Genomic DNA, 16,490 nt, shown 5'->3' with positions numbered 1-16,490 from the left:
GTGTGTCTGATGAGTCATGCACAGGGACCAAAAAGGAATTAAACAGTCATTATTTGAGATAATGGATAACTAATGGCTACCTTATGAGATGGTGCATGAGAGCATGTGTCGTGTTAGATGGAGTAATTGAATATACTGTATGAGAAGAGAGATTAAACATGCGGACATTCTGATGTGATGAAATAGACCATGTAAATACCACCCGCACAACAACAAACCAGTCAGTCACCACAGACTGCAAACTGGGCACCACCTGCCCATCTCATCCCAGTTATCTGCCTCATTCATCTTTTTCCTCTTGAGATCTTATTGACGCCGCTTTCTTAGATAACAATCCAGCCTCTGGATTGATGAGCACTGTGTATGACATGCTCATGGTGAGCTAAGTCATTCTGCCCGTCTGTATATTTCTTGTGAAAAATAACTCAATAGTAACTGACTTACTGGAAGACTCTTCACTGTATTCAAACAACATGTTTTGGCACAGGTTGTTTTAATGAATACTTCTTTCTTACTTTCTTTATCAGGTATCCAATGAGGACTAGACGCAGATGGCCAGCTTCAACATTGAAAGTCCGCAAAAAAATGTTACATAATTGTTAAACTACCACACAGTCAGGGAATAGTCACAGACAGGAGGAGAGGAGGATTCAAGAGCTAAATATTAAAAACCTACTCTGTACAAAAACTACCAAACTCTATTTTATTAAATAAAAAATAGGAAATTATGTAATAATTATCCATCCTCAAATACACCCTTGGTTGAATAAAGACCAGATTGCATTTGGTTTTCTTGTTACCTAAACCAGCATTAACTGATATATTTAGAAAACAAACTGTGACAAACACCTTTCACATATAATTAAAGTTTTAAGTTGATATGGTAATGTGCACACAATTCCCCTATGCAATATTATCATTCCTTTAGAATTATGTGCGTTCTGATTGGTTCAATATTCATTCTCCTTTTTGATTTTTTGTTTTCTACCAACATTTCTTGAGGTTCTGAATGCTTTGTTATGTTAACCTTCTAGTTGCTTAGTCTTTATCTCCTGTTTGGTGCTGGGCAGGTAGCGTACAATGGGTTTAAGAGCTTTTTCACTTAAAACAGCTGCCTGCTGCAACTGGGAACTACAATGATGAGAGCAATGAGATTACACAAAGACAAAAAAAGTTGTGTGCAGTAAAACTAACACATAGAGCTGAAAGATGCTAAAATGCTGCTGAGTGGGATGATTATACTCTGTTGGTTCGTCACAACAAGCAACTCCTTTCACATAGTCACATAGTTTTTTGATCCATTGTTAATATAAAATGATCTATTTCAGCAGCTTTAAATAGCCTACCTAGTTGACTTATTGCAGTGACAACTCACCCTTTGTTTTTTATTCATTTTAGAACACAGGGTTTCCTCTAGTCTTGTTAATACGTTTAATTTTTATTTTTTACCCTATGCATGCTTAATTGCATATGTGGATACTGTTGTAGCAGATAGTGTGTTCAGATGAACCTTATGGATCTGTCTATGCGTGTATGTTTTTTGCGTGCCACAACACAGGGCATAGTTTGTATTGTATCCACTTACGTGACGATGAGTTCAGTGATGTTTGCGGTTCTTTACGACACTTGCTGGTTAAAGCATGTCTTCCAGGGCTTGCCCAGTCTCAGCCAGTCTAAGGTGATTGCAGATGACACATTTACAGCCAGTCTGCATAGTCAGCTAGCAAATCCAGCAGAGTGCAATATTGCGAAACCGGAGAAGACTGACAAAGGTTAGATGACACATTATGGCAGTAAAAAGGGTGTCAATAATGGTTTGTGTTGTGAAGCATTCTCAGGCTCATTTTCACCACCTCTCGCCTCAGGCAGTGGATCTAACTGTATCAGTCATTGCATTTTCAAATGAATGAGAAATCTGCCTACTCAAAATACCACTCTGTGCTGTACAGTATATTCACCTATGCATAACCTTGGAATGACTAATGTGTACGCTTGCAATGGTTTCTATCCTGGGCACAAGGGCTTTGCAAGGTTAAGTAGAGCATCCATGTCAAGAACAAAGCAGCAAAGGTGCTGGCAATTTAGAAATTCTTTTTGGTTTCCCCTAAAGCTATACTTTCCTACACTGCAATTCTCCAAACCAACTAAACAGATTACTCAGAGAATGACTTTGGTTTAGTCTAGACTGGTCAAAGATTAAGTGCTTGTTTGATGTATTTTTCCCCCAATTGTAACTCACACAAACACAGCACTTCATCCGGAGCTAGTTTCTCTTCAGCAAGCACAACAAGTGCCAGTCTAAGAGGGCCGTTGCCAGACATAGGAATTTTGTAGTAATGCAGCTGTCAGAAAGATGTGGTGTGTAATGTTTGCCCCGCTCCACTTCCAGGCCCACAGAACAAACCATTCTTTTGCCTACAGTAAAGTTGACATAGCATACAATGGCATCGAACTATCATCAAACTGTGTAAGCACTCATTAAAGCATGTTGTCTGCTCAGACCGCCTTACTAACTCATCTTCACATGCCCAAAAATACAAGGCTGCCTGTGGGTGCTGTCACTGCTCTTTCCCTCTCCAGTTGACACTTCACATGAGGAGGTGTTAGCATTATTTGATGCCATCATCCAATATTTACTGGGGTGGTTATCCTTTTTAGATAATACAGCAGTGATTCATTAGGCCTCATTTGCTCTCATGCCAGTGCAGAACATTAACTGTGAGGGCTCGCAATCCTCACCCATTTCAAATTGTTGACACGAGAGCCCCAGGACTACATGAGAGACCAGTTTAGGGAGTAGTGAAATCATGTTTTTTAGAGCACCTGACATTTAAGGACCTCATTCAACATAATACACCCCTTCTTCTCAGAGTCATAACTTAGTCAACTTGAAACACATGCATGACACATACTGCTGGAATCAACACCACTTATTCAATCCAGTGATATATGTTGACAAAAAACTTCTATAAATCAGTGTATAACTTTATTTCTAACAGTGATTTTAGTGCAAACAAGAAATGTGAGTAACTAAGGCAAAATTGCCAAAATATAAACAAATGTGGGCAAGAAAGAAATGGGTGCATTCAGTGACTCCAAGGAAATACTTTGTGTTCGCATCACACAAAGCATTTTGGGAACTGTATAGACAAAACAAAATGGACTACATATATATATATATATATATATATATATATATATATATATATTCTCCACTATCCATCCAGCTGGAGTTGACTATGGGGAAAAACCATTGGCCATACACAAAGCAGAACAGTTCCTTAAACGTATAGGAACATGTATAGCAACACTCACAAACCAAACCTAACACCAAATGTTAGTTGATTAGTTGATTTATTTATTTTTATTTCATGTATTTAGGTGTTGTGTACCATTCTATGGTGCCCAGCCCATATGGGCTTACAAGACACTAAAGCAACATCAGCCAAGGTTGACACATGACAAATCATAATATACAGAAAAAGAAACAAATTCTTAAGATTTAATTTTCATGACCAGAATGTTTAATTATGTTGGTAACAGTGCTCTCTGTCTTAATTACTTTGCATCCTGGAAGTACACACTCAACTACATTATACATAATGGCATACAGGGCCAGCCAAACTCAGCTTAGAATTCAGTTAAAGCACTTTGTTGGGATGCTTTATATTATGAGTCTCACCTGATATAATGCTGTTTCCTCATTGATGTGTATTTCTTTTGCAGGATAGATTTCCACACAAATCCTCTTAGTACTTGAGGAGGATGATACATACTGTCTTAAACAAAAAGAGGATGCCTCCTAAAATGTTGTTAACACCTGTGCTAAAGTCTGCCTGAGAGCTAAGCAACACCAAGACACATGGGGCATGTACTGTAGCAGCTACCCTAATTTATTTTCTCTCCAGCCATGTGTAGATAAGACAAAGTCTTATACACTCTGTTAAGCAAAAATGCTTGGCTGCACTACTGGCAGCCCGCACGGCACAAAACCCAAAGTAGGGCATTCCAAATTTTTGCTCCTCTGTGGCTTGAAGAGTGCATCTGGACACCCCCACAAACTCATGCTCGGTGGATGCCTGCATTATTTTCAGCTTACATTACTTGAATTATGCATTTTACATGGTTTCACATGTGAAAATTGCCCATGTCCGTGACATGTGGAGGCGGGTACAAAGCTGGATTTGAGCCATTCTGAAAACCTCACGGGTAGAGTTGACTCCCAATGCCTTCTGTGGAACAAGTCATAGTGAGCTGTAGCAGCATTAAGGGTGACTTGGTTTGCTGCCAACTATACAATAGAGTTGTGAGGAATGTGCCATTTTTGCCCCCTAATCCAGTGGCTCTATGCCACCACACTACAATTAATCCACTGTAGTGGCATTTAAGCATACATAACTCTATTTTAGCTATCTTTAAATAGAATTTAGAAGAAAAAGCATTGCCATTTTAGAAACTAAGTTGATGGATAGTTGCAGGAGTGCTGCCCACATATACAGTTAGCGGTGTAAGAAGTATCCATTCTTTACTTACCATAGACTATTTAACAGTCATGAGGAGTACTACACAGCCTATGAATGCAGTTGAATAATGTTATATGTGGCTCTGAAAGAGCTTTGTCTAGTCTGAGAAAATATTCAGGTGACAGCCCTTGATTATCTCAACCCTTGTAGACTACAATTTTGTAATGGAAAGCCTTCAATAATGGTCAAGGGGTTTGAAAGACATGGGCATTTACTAGGCAGAAAGGGCAAAAAAAGGATGGTTATCGATTTGCAGTAGTAGGTGTGGGATCAATTGTTTCTGGAGCTTTATAGGGAATAAATATCAGGATATCTCAGCCTCTGCTGCATCGATTTAGAGAGCTCTTTTTAAATATATTTTCCCATTGCATATTTGATAGGAGTGCAATATTAAATTAGTCTAAAGTAAGTTAATTAGTTCATCTTAAGTAAGTAGCAATACCACAATGTAAAATACTCCATTGCAAGTAAGAATCCTGCATCCAATTGCTGTTACGTATACGAAAAACGTGTAAGAAGTATTGTAAAGTAGATTCTAGAGTGGCATAAAACGGAAGTACAAGCACTTAAAAAATTTACTTAAGTATAGTACTTGAGTAAATTTAACAGCTTGTAAATGTTGAGCACAACATAGTCTTGACTGATAATCCCGCTGAGTGAGGATTTGGCAGCTGGGAGGTCAGTGCATCTCTCAAGAGTCGATGGTAATTTGATGGCAGTTGTTGAAAGGAAGAACTTTTCACTTCCACTTTATCTTCCAATTGTTCGCCAGCCGAGCAGGGATTCGACTGGACGCAAGCACATTCTCTCACTGTCAGGATATTGTCAGCCAACTGCATATTGATACTGCTGTCACTTATCAGTAGTGTCATATGACTATCTGCCTACTGCAGTTATGCCAAAACAGAAGTATTTACTCTTTGTGCATTGCTATTGATTTCATCTTTCTCACTGACAAGAAGAGACCCCCATGTATGTGCACAGATGACCACACACATCTATGTAGACACTTTTATTCCTTCACACACACACACACACACACACACACACACACACACACACAGTGGCTCTGGCTGTGTTTTTCTTTCTGCCTGCCGACCTCCGGTTCCCTCAGTTATTCATGAGCCATCTGCTTGGGCAAGTGCTGTGTCAGATGTGTGTCAAACAGGACCTCATCTGTCCCCCCTGTTCATCTTCTAATTGTGTCCTCGTCTGCATGCTGGAGCCGCCACTGATGCCCCTGCAACACTCCATGGTTAGCCAAGGGAGTCCAGCTCGACTTTCTGGTCCATCATGTCCTAAATAACCTGTTTAATCTGATATGTGCATCTTTATTTAAGATCATGGCATCTGGTTCATCAATGTTGTAAAGACAAACATAAATCTGTCTTTGTGTGCTTGTCTGTGTGTTTGCACTGACAGTTTGTGTGTGCCTGCTCTTCGAGGGAGTGGGTTAAAGACGAATCATTTCCACATTGAGATGCATACTTATAGGCAACTTTTTCAATAATAAACATTAGATCCACTTATTATTTAAGTCAAAAGGTAAATGGTGCACTCTCCATTACAACCAGGATCACATCTTAGCAGCTAAGACACCAGTAGGAAGCGAAATTAGACAGCACCAAGGTTGAAAAACTACTGGAATGTACAAGTGAAGAAATATTACTTGACCTAGAAGTAAGGATAATTGCATTGAAAACTGAGTAAAATAAGAAAAGTAGCTCTTTTGAACACCACACTTTCAGTGAAATGTAAAAAAGTGTAAATATGGTAGCCATAAAAGGGCCAATGTGGCCTTCTGATCACAACCTTTTCCATCTGAATATGCCCTACAAACCAATCCCTCTGCAATTCAGTGATGCTCTTGAAAGTAAAGACCATTTCTTCTCTATAATAAAACTTTTTCACAGGCTTATAAAGGAAAAGAGGTTCAAAGCAAACTTAAATTGAATATTCTCCTGGTCTGCCATGATAGTGTAACTGTAGGCTACTCTGTAATTCTCACCTTTCCAAAAGTAGTGCTTTATCAAAAACTCTACAGGAGTGGAAGTAGAAGCACTGATTTAAGAATGTACTTACAAGTAGACAAAAAGGTATTCATTTGCAGTTATAATAGAACATGTAATTAGTTGCTTCACTCAAGCTCATAAAGCAATGATAATCATCAGGGTGAACCTGAACTTTGATGAAATTGCTGATGTTCTGGGTGAGTGTAATTAGGGCGAGTGTGATTAAGGAACATACCTGCTTAATGCAAAGCACAAACACGGCTAAGTTGACCATGTTTTCACATTTATTTGTTAATAAAAAAATAGCAATAGGTACTTTGAGAGCAGAAGGAAGCCAGTAATGATAGGTTTGAGAGAGAAAACAGAAATAAACAAATTCAACATAGACAAAAACAGTACCATAATAACTGATAGAAAAAATATGGTAGAGCAGTCTCCTGCTTGTGTAACAAAGGTGCAAACTAGAATTCTGACCCCTAAAAATAATGAAGTAAAGAGTCAAATTGCAGTTTTAGAAAGATTTAAAAACAACATAAAAAGTAGGCCTTTCTGTGGAAAAAAAAACGATCTTTTGTTAGTGGAGGAATATAATGTTCATATATTTGTGTTCACTCCTCATAAGAACTGTGAGTGTTTGTGAGTTTGTGAAGTTATTGTCCTTTATTACACTCAGCTCGCAAAGTCATTTATAGCTGCCTTGGCTCATACAACTGTCATATCCTATACAGTTTCTCTAAGTTATTCCTTTCAGCATGATATAAAAACAATTTATGCATGCATGGATGGATTCACACAAGATACGTGACGTAGAGAGAGGGATCATGACTATATTAAATGCAGGCCCGCCTCTGAGCAACACAATAATGTATGATTTCAGAAAGAGGCCAGGAGGTCCCTCCGGAGAGCTGCTGTGATTCATCTCTGACAGAGACATCACTTCCACTCCGGGCCAAGGGGATAAGACTGTCATGTTAGCCGTCCCTGCCCAATCCCCAGCCCTTCAAAGTAAAGCCACCGTGATGAATCGGAGTCCCTCTGAATACGCTGTCCCGACATGCCCTCTGTGTTCATTGCGGGTTTCAGAGCACGAGGAAGGGTTCAAATGCGTGTTGTATTTTCATAGTAAGACAAAGGAGCGCTAAGAGTTTTAGAGCTCCAAACATGCCAGGGACACATGCAAATGAGCGAGGAGTCTGGCTAAGTGATGCTCTCATACAAAAAGTAAACAAAGCTGTCTGTACCCACTCATACCACTCCTGTGGGCATTTTTCTGTTTTGCTACTGAATGTAATGTCCTCTAGCTGCTGCCACAGGGCTGATACCGGTATTTTTTTTAACTTAAAGTTCACTTAGCTAATATTATTTATGTATATCACTCAAGTCACATTTTCGATTCTCTCAGTCTTTATTTTTTCTCTTTGAGCATGGGACAAACCTCACTTGAAATCTTACCTTAAAAAAAATATTTAAGGTATGTTGTCAACAAGAACAAAGCAGGTTTCAAGTCTTTCACATTGTCATGCCTGAAGCTGGCTGAATATGACTATATCATATCACAATCTAAGCAAGGGACACTGAGAGACCAATATCCAATTTTTGGTAGAAAACCAATATCAACCCGATTTAATGCCTTAACGAGAATGTCCTCAGTAATATCACATGAGTTTGGAGAATTTGTTTTGACAGACAATTTAATTAGTCAAGCAAGGAAGCTGTATCACCAAGGAATATTGGTCGCCTGCAATTCGTTAACCTGCCATATATTGTCAGGCTCCTATTGTAAGTGCTTGTCTTGGAGTTGAGGGAGCTGGTAAAAAAAATGTACTCTACTCAAAGCTGAAGGGGCAACCGTGTCAGTCAGGAGGAAACAAAGAGGCTTGTCTGCTCTTAAACAGAGTGATGATTGCTACTGTACAATAATATAGCTCTCAGAAGAGAGGCCACTAGCAGGGTTTGAACCAGGAAGGCAGTGCTTGGGGCCTTGTTTTGACACAGCAGATAGGGGAAGATTAAGTGTTGGAACTAAAGCTGGCAAAAGACGATAAGGGATGGATTCTTTTTTTTTCACCCGAAACCTTGCTGCTGTATTTTAAGATATAAGAGTTTGTGTCAATAACAGCTGTGAGGACAAACAGCTCAACATTAGGTCATTTTTTAATAATCCTTGCTACGATTTAGATTTCAAGCAAAGACAACAAAGTAGACATGAAGATAAAAAGGGAAAGACCAGCATTGTTGACCGATCTATACAGTGGTGTGAACACAGCATACAAGTCTCTGGAGTGGAAGGTGAGAGGTCCAACTCTGAAGTCATGCAAAGGTTATTGCGAAATGTGATTATGAAAGAGTGAAATAGTACAAAGATGTCAGGAAACCATGACCCACCGATTTATATTTGTCTAATACGGTATTGCAATCAGTGTGGTGCAGTTGTGAGGATGCTGTTAGTGAGCAAAAAATAATTGGGATGGAGTTGATGACATTGTGGGGTTTATGCTGTCATTCAACAGATGCTAACAAAGACGAGACATATTATGCCGAGAGCTGAGGAAACCAGGCTTTGACATGCAATGCGTGGGTGGAAATAGTCTGTTAATGAATAGACAGCATAGGGGGAAAAAATGAAGACGGCAGAGGAGATACACGAAGCGTGCTGTGCGATAAAATATTGCTATTGTTAGGCAGTGCTGAGGGAAAAGTGCTGCGATGCAGAAAGAGTGGAAAGTCTTGACAGCTTTCCGGTGGCAGTCTGACGGCTGAGCAGGGAGATTGGAAGGAAAGTGCAGCAGAGGGCTGCTGTCAGGCCACACCAGAGCTCCGTTTAACAAGGTCCAGAGATGAGCTGCACCACAACACATTGCAGGGGAATGAGAAGAGGGAGAGTGGGAATGGAGGGAGGGCTGAATAAGTCTCACGCATTTTTCCAGAGCCTCACTACCTGTCATGCCTGCAAGGCTGGGATTCCTCACATGTGCATCGGAGATTGGAAATCTTCAGTAAGGACAGAAACTGAGGAGGATTCAGAGATTTGGAGGAGTACCTGTCATTATATGGTGATACTAGACATGACAGTGACACTTTGACACCACCATCTCTGCATGAAGGACTGAGTGAGCACCAATAGAAGCACTTAGTTTTTACCTAGGCTGTACTTACTGCAGTTTAATGTCAGAAGTGATCATTCACATGTGCTAATTTCCCTTATCGTGGTACTGTGTAGCAAGCTGATCTGGCAGAGCACAAGCAGAAATAATTAATGCAAGCAAATGCGGAATACGCCTTATTTTAAACATGGATGCCTTCAGGGCAAACATATATAAGAATCTTTACAAGCCTAGCTCTTAGTGGTACAACACCACTTGTATACAGTATGTCATTTCCATGCTGCATTTAGAAAAAATGCTTCAGTCATGGCTGAAGAAACTCTAGCAGGGCCCTTGTAGCCCTCTTTCCACCTTGGCCCCAGGCATCAATCTCTTAGCCTGGTATGAAAGCTTATCTCCCAGCGTCAGGCTGAATGTCAACCTCAGGATCGCTGAAACGCCATTAGTTATGTCCGCCCTATTAGAGAGAGCTAATTCCACATAAAAGCTACCCACCCAATTTTAAACGGGTCTGCCTTCACAGGACTCTGTTCAGCTGGTTAGGTCTTCATGTTAGCAGAGGCAGCAGGGAGGAGATGTGTCCCCAGATCCAAATAACATCACTGTTAAAGTACATGCTGAATCACTGTTACGAAGAGGATTCCCTATTCTGTAGTAATGTGCTGAATGTTACACTTAATGCAAGAAAATGTTTTGGATTTGGTTGGTTATGCTGCTTGGTGGCTGTGCAGTGTCATTGTGCATATTGAATATTGCTCATACAGTTCAATCCTTAATGTTGTCGAAAATGTATTTTCAAGCATATGAATATAAAAAAACCCTACACATCTATTTTATCTACACTTTGAGTTACCTTCATGCTCAGACTGATTCTTCAGTTATGTTGATTCAAATGTAGGGTGTTCTTTCAAGGGTTTATACATATTACATTCTGACCTGAATTCATCTATTTCTACAGATTTATGTGATTCTTAGAACTGTGACTTTTAATATTGATATATATATTATTTACTAATCCACTGATTTATTATTTTATTTTTTATTTTTCTCCATAGGGGGGCGACTCCTGTTTCTGGTGATGTGGCTGAACCTTGTGCCTCAAACTGACAGCTGCCCTGCCAAGTGTGTGTGCTACAGTGAGCCCCGGCCCACTGTGGCCTGCCAACAACAAGGACTGTTTTCCATCCCTACTGAGATCCCTGTGCGTAGCCAACGGATATTCCTCCAGAGCAACAAGCTAATGGTGGTGAGATCCACCAGCTTCAGTTCTTGCCACAATCTCACTGTTCTCTGGCTCTACTCCAACAACATCAGCTACATTGAGGCTGGAGCCTTCTACGGCTTGGAAAAACTGGAGGAACTGGACATTGGAGACAACAGCAACCTCCGCACCATCAGCCCTACAGCCTTCCGGGGCTTAACCAAGTTGCACACCCTCCATCTGCACAGGTGTGGCCTATCAGAGCTCCCCGTTGGCGTTTTCCGAGGAATGTTCTCCCTACAGTACCTTTACTTGCAGGACAATTACATTTTAACCCTGCATGATGACACTTTTCTGGACCTTGCCAACCTCACCTATCTCTACCTGCACAATAACAAAATCAAGATAGTAACAGATAACATGTTTCGAGGCTTAATCAATCTGGACCGGCTGCTGCTACACCAGAATCGGGTTATCTATGTCCAACCAAGAGCTTTTAGTGATCTTGGCAAGCTGAAATCCCTGTTCTTGTTCTTCAACAATCTTACTGTCTTGACAGGAGAGACCATGGACCCTCTGTTGTCTCTCCAGTACTTGCGTTTAAATGGGAACCAGTGGATCTGTGATTGCCGAGCGAGAACCTTGTGGGACTGGTTCAGACGTTTCAAAGGTTCCAGCTCTGAGTTGGAGTGCAATGTTCCTGAGTTCCTGGCAGGAAAAGACCTGAAACGCCTGAAAAGTGAAGACTTGGAGGGTTGTGTGGAAACGCCTCAAATCCAGACCAATCTCTTCAGCTCCAAGGCACAGTCTGGAAAATTCCCTTCAACTGAAAATCCTCTTGGGGACACCATTCCAAGGTGTTGCCTCGGAGATAATGACAAGTCCTCCATCCTGTCTGGCAAGAGCCGTCAAATCACTAACAACCCCCTTAAGGATAAGGAAAACATGTCTAAGACTAAATATAAGGAGCCGGAACGAACAAAAAATGAGACCCAGAACAAGCAGAATGATGGACCACTGGGAACCTTGTCCAACACCTTGGACAAGTCTCTGGAAAACCTAAACCCTGACCTTATAGACAATCTGGAATCATCTACAGCGTCAAACAAAAAGAAAAAGAAGTGTTCCAAAAAGCCCAAATCAGACACCCAGTGCATCAAAGGCCGGGGTTCTACTTTGCAAGTGCTGCGCTTTCTCTTCATTCCCATGATCTGGATATCTTTAGCCATGTCTTAGGACTCCTGATCTCACTCTGAACACAGGACTCAAGATTGTTGATGCTCATGACAATGATAACAGAAGATGCAGTGACATCCACAACAGACAGTGACTGAAAAGCAAGAAGTCACGTTGACCCAACACGGGTGAGGACAAACAATGATAAGGACGTTAGAGTACATTTAACAAAATGGATGCCTTTACAGAACACTACAGATTTAATGTATATAATGAATTGGTGCCCAAAATTGTTTGTTCTCTATGTACTTAACTGTACTGTGTCTAAGCTACACTTCGGAGACTCCTCCCTTTTTCCCTCTCAAAAGCTTTTACTGCTTAGACAGACCACTGGAAGAATTAAAAAAAATAAAAACAAAAAAATAAATACAGGAAATCAGAGACAGAGTGCACACAAAGAATGTTTGGTCCGTTTAAATGAAGATAAAGGATCTCCCCCATTATTTATTCAAAGTGATGCATTTGTTGGGTAATGTTATGTTTTTTTTATGTTTATAAAAACAAATGTTTTACCTCCCCTTATTTTAGTTCTATTTTCATGACAGAAAGGGTATATGGATAGCATTTACCAAAAGAATGCTGTCAATTTGTTTATGGAGATTGCAATGGAACCATAGATATGCATTTTATTTTACTTGTGTACAAGTATGAATATATTATGAATAAAAGTTCTTATTTCGTAGATCTTTTGATATTGTGTGGTATTTTCCAGTATGACAGAAAACATGGACATCAGTTTCTGAAGTGTTGATGATGATTGATTGATTTCCTGCTTTTCTCTTTTATAGACATACAACATTGATTTATAAACATTATGAATTCAGGTTTTGAACATTTGGTTGGAAAAAAAACAAGCAAATTAAAGGAATTCACTTGGGTTATTATAAAATTTTGATGAAGAAATTTAGCTTTTTTTCTTACTGTTTTCAGACACTTTATTATCACAAAAGTAATCAATAGAGTAATCAGTGATACAAAACTATAATATTAATTAGACAATGAAATGGACTTATTGTACATAATACTAGCTCATGAGGATCTTTTTGTGCTCCATTTCTGGTGCACTATTTTAATGAGCTGAAGAGAAGCTACATTAGAGGGGACCATATTCTGAGATTGTGTCAGCAAAACAGTTCTAAATGAGTACCAAAAAGCATTTGAATTTACAAAATACATTTGAATTTAGCAACAGCAGCTCATATTATGTCTCACTAATCATATTGAGAGCCAGACAACATTCCTCCTCCCAAACAGATGGTTGGCCCACTGTGGCGTGTTCATTGTTTTCAGGATTGTTGGGAGAGTGATGACTGACTGCTTTGTCAAATCTGGCCTCATCCCAAACCTCAGGCGTCCAGATTTTGTTTGTTTTCTCCTCAGCCTCTTCAGGACATTGGCATCGCAGTGCTCTCTCCAGACACACTCGAGAGAAGCCCAGTGTGAGCTCAGTTGCACTGAAATCAAGATCAGAAATAAAGGGACAACATGATTACCCTTTTGTTGATATGCATTTTGAACTTTTCAACCACCTATTTTAACTTTGATGTTATATTGGTCAAGGAACCATTGGTCTAAGAATAACTCCTATTGAAATTCAATTAGCAGGCCTCTGTTTGATCTTTATTACTTACAACTTCTGTTCTTGTTAGAATCTCCTCAGGCTTCCTGAAAGATCAAACAAATCAATGATTATGCCATAATATGCAATTTAAAACAAGGTCACCACCCAACATAAACACCAACTTCATGCAGTATATATACAAGTTTTAAGTGACTGCTGCACATGCAGTATGATGATGTTGAATGAAATGCCCCAGGCAGGCAAGAAAATTCTGCATACAATTAGAACAAGTTATGTATATTACAAACACTGCCACATTTCTTATAATTTTGAGTGAATTATTAAACAGTGTCTGTTAAAAAGTGACTCAGAACATCACAACCTTGACTTTGACAGCAGACGAAACCCTCAAAGCATCATATTAAGTACTGACATGTAAATAACAGTAGGAAACATTTGAATACGAAATAATTGAAGCTTTGAAATGTCACCTTGTCGTACAGTTCTGCTGGGTTGAGTTGCTATGTGGTGAGTTCATGCTGGCGTGTCCACAGGCCAGGATAATGTAGAGATTCTGCACCAAATTAAGTCAAGATCTTGCCAACAGCCCTCAATTTATCTTGCACAAAGTGAAAGGATTAGAAGGCAGGGTCTCCACAAACCCCTGGAGCTTTCCATTGTCGTCGATTAACCCTGGAAAGTAAGACGACTGAAGGGTACCTGAGAAGATATTGATCTTGAGTAGGAATCAACAGAGAAAATCAACAAAGCTCCTCCAATAGAGTCCCAACTTCTGCTGATACAGGAGCAGCTGCAGGATGAGGGGATGCCAGTAACTGTGTCTTTATTTTGTCAAACCTTTACACTCCCTATCTGAGTTCTTTTCATACTGTATGATAATTTCATGCCCATAAGGGCCTGCTAGTGCTTTACTCCACAATTACACCTCTGTAATGTGTAAAATAGTTCAACAAGTTTGGTAAAGCTGTGATAAATGAGAACAAAACAAAACACTTTCTCTATGTTAGCCAATATCTTCATAACATGTTAATCTAATAACACACTTTTTTTTTTTAATAGTCACTCTTTTGCATGCCAGTATACATAAATATTACATCCATGACTGCTATCACAAGTGTTTTTGTGTTTGTTTTTAATAATCCCGTTGAGTGTTCCAATCACATGAAACCTGCCCTCATGTCACAGATTTTCTTAAGGTCAAACTAGTGAACTGATTTCCAAAATATCTTAAATGTACTATTATACTATATTTCCAATATACTGCAGAAAATACCAATAATTGTTTGATTTCAAAGCACATCCATTCATATTTCACATACAAATATAGGGGAAATGGTTAATGCATGGTCATTATTACCTCCTTAGTTGTTTTTATTTTCTTGCTTTAGGATAGCTCCAAAATAATTCAAGGTTATATTGTCATTCTGTGTATTTAATCGATGTCAGGATATAAATTCAGATACAAAAAAATCTAAACATTCCCATTAACATCCCCCCGAAAGAAGTAAGGGTCTCTATAGAAAATCCAATAAGATTTAAAGAAAGGTATGTTTTTTTTGGATTGGCCATTATATTTGGCAAAATTGTTGCATACCTGTCCCACTTCAGCATCCTCCCCTTTTTGTGGATTTTGGTTTTCTGTCTCCAAAGAAAACAAGAAGGGCTAAACCACATTCTGGTTTTCAAAATGTCCCTTCAGAAAGTAAAGTATTGCTGTCCCTGCTCATGCTGTCATGCATATCTTTCTGTTTATTTTAAACAAATCACTGCTGCTGTTTTTCATTTAACAGAAATCACTGCTGACAAACATGCACTGGGATGAATCACCACTGTGAACTGTGATAGAAGTCCTTGTCCTGGATTTTTACTTAAAAGGCACTTCTCTAATAAAAATATTATAAAGTGTCTTGACTTCAAGAGCACACTTTTAAATTAGCTTGATCATCAGAAGCATTTCCATGCTGGTAAACACAAGGCCTGTGGATGTGAGACTTTGAAAAGGAGACTCATGCTGAGAGGAAGCTAGAGTTCCTCCTAGCATGAATAACATTCGGAACATTTGGCAAGATACAAGGATGCGCCCTCATGAGTACATCACATCTCATTCACACATTAGATTATATATTGTTCCTCTACGATCACACATACCTAATAATTAGATTCCACAGTATCTCTAAACCTCTCTCTTATCTCTTTATTCTCTCAGCAGATTGCTGGTTTTCAGGCAGCTCTATTTTCCAGTGGGATTTCTTTCTGCTGTCTTTTACATTTTGGCAGTGTTTTGAAAATAGAAATGTGGCTTTGTTAGTGTGAGAGGTTTGAATCAAACATGCATGATATTTATCTACTGCTTATAAGTATGTACAGAGCCACTGGCAGATGATCACATCTTGTGATATAATGGTTATCCAGAGCTTCCCAAAGTCAAGATATTTAAGGACAAATTATTTAAGTAATTTCATTTTAATTTATGTTGTGAGTTGGTAAAACTGTACTTTTTACCACAGTGTTTTCTTGGATGGCAAATTCCCTTTTATTGTTGTTCTCACCACAGCTAACTCCACTGTTAAGCTCAAATTCTACTTTCCAGTAACAGAGTTGGATGTGACGTAAATGAAGACTATGTACACTGAAAAACGTGGGAGCATTTGCACCTATTTAGATAACTAACACATTGCAAACAGAGCTGCATACAGGTCTGCTGTCTGTCCATATCCAGTTTGGAATGTATGCAGCCCATTAAGGATGTAAATAGCCATGATGCCTACATATGATGCCAACAGCCATTTCCTTTCCTTGATAGTGGAAGGCTTTATCAAAAGTGACAGGCAG

The 16,490-nt window shown here is 39.3% G+C and overlaps 1 protein-coding gene across 2 annotated transcripts in view; it reads left to right on the top strand.

Moving 5' to 3' along the window:
- rtn4r (reticulon 4 receptor) overlaps positions 1 to 12,758 on the top strand; it is a 42,556-nt gene extending 29,798 nt beyond the window's left edge. For both annotated transcript variants that reach the window (XM_051423366.1, XM_051423365.1), the window contains exon 2: positions 10,695 to 12,758. In XM_051423366.1, coding sequence (XP_051279326.1) covers positions 10,695 to 12,076 — 1,382 coding nt within the window. In that variant the 3' untranslated portion in view covers positions 12,077 to 12,758. The remainder of the gene's footprint in view (positions 1 to 10,694) is intronic.
- Positions 12,759 to 16,490: the final 3,732 nt, after the last annotated feature.

This window comes from Dicentrarchus labrax, unplaced genomic scaffold, assembly GCF_905237075.1.
Source record: "Dicentrarchus labrax unplaced genomic scaffold, dlabrax2021, whole genome shotgun sequence".
Lineage (NCBI taxonomy): Eukaryota > Metazoa > Chordata > Actinopteri > Moronidae > Dicentrarchus > Dicentrarchus labrax.
This window is presented reverse-complemented; position numbering and strand designations above follow the sequence as displayed.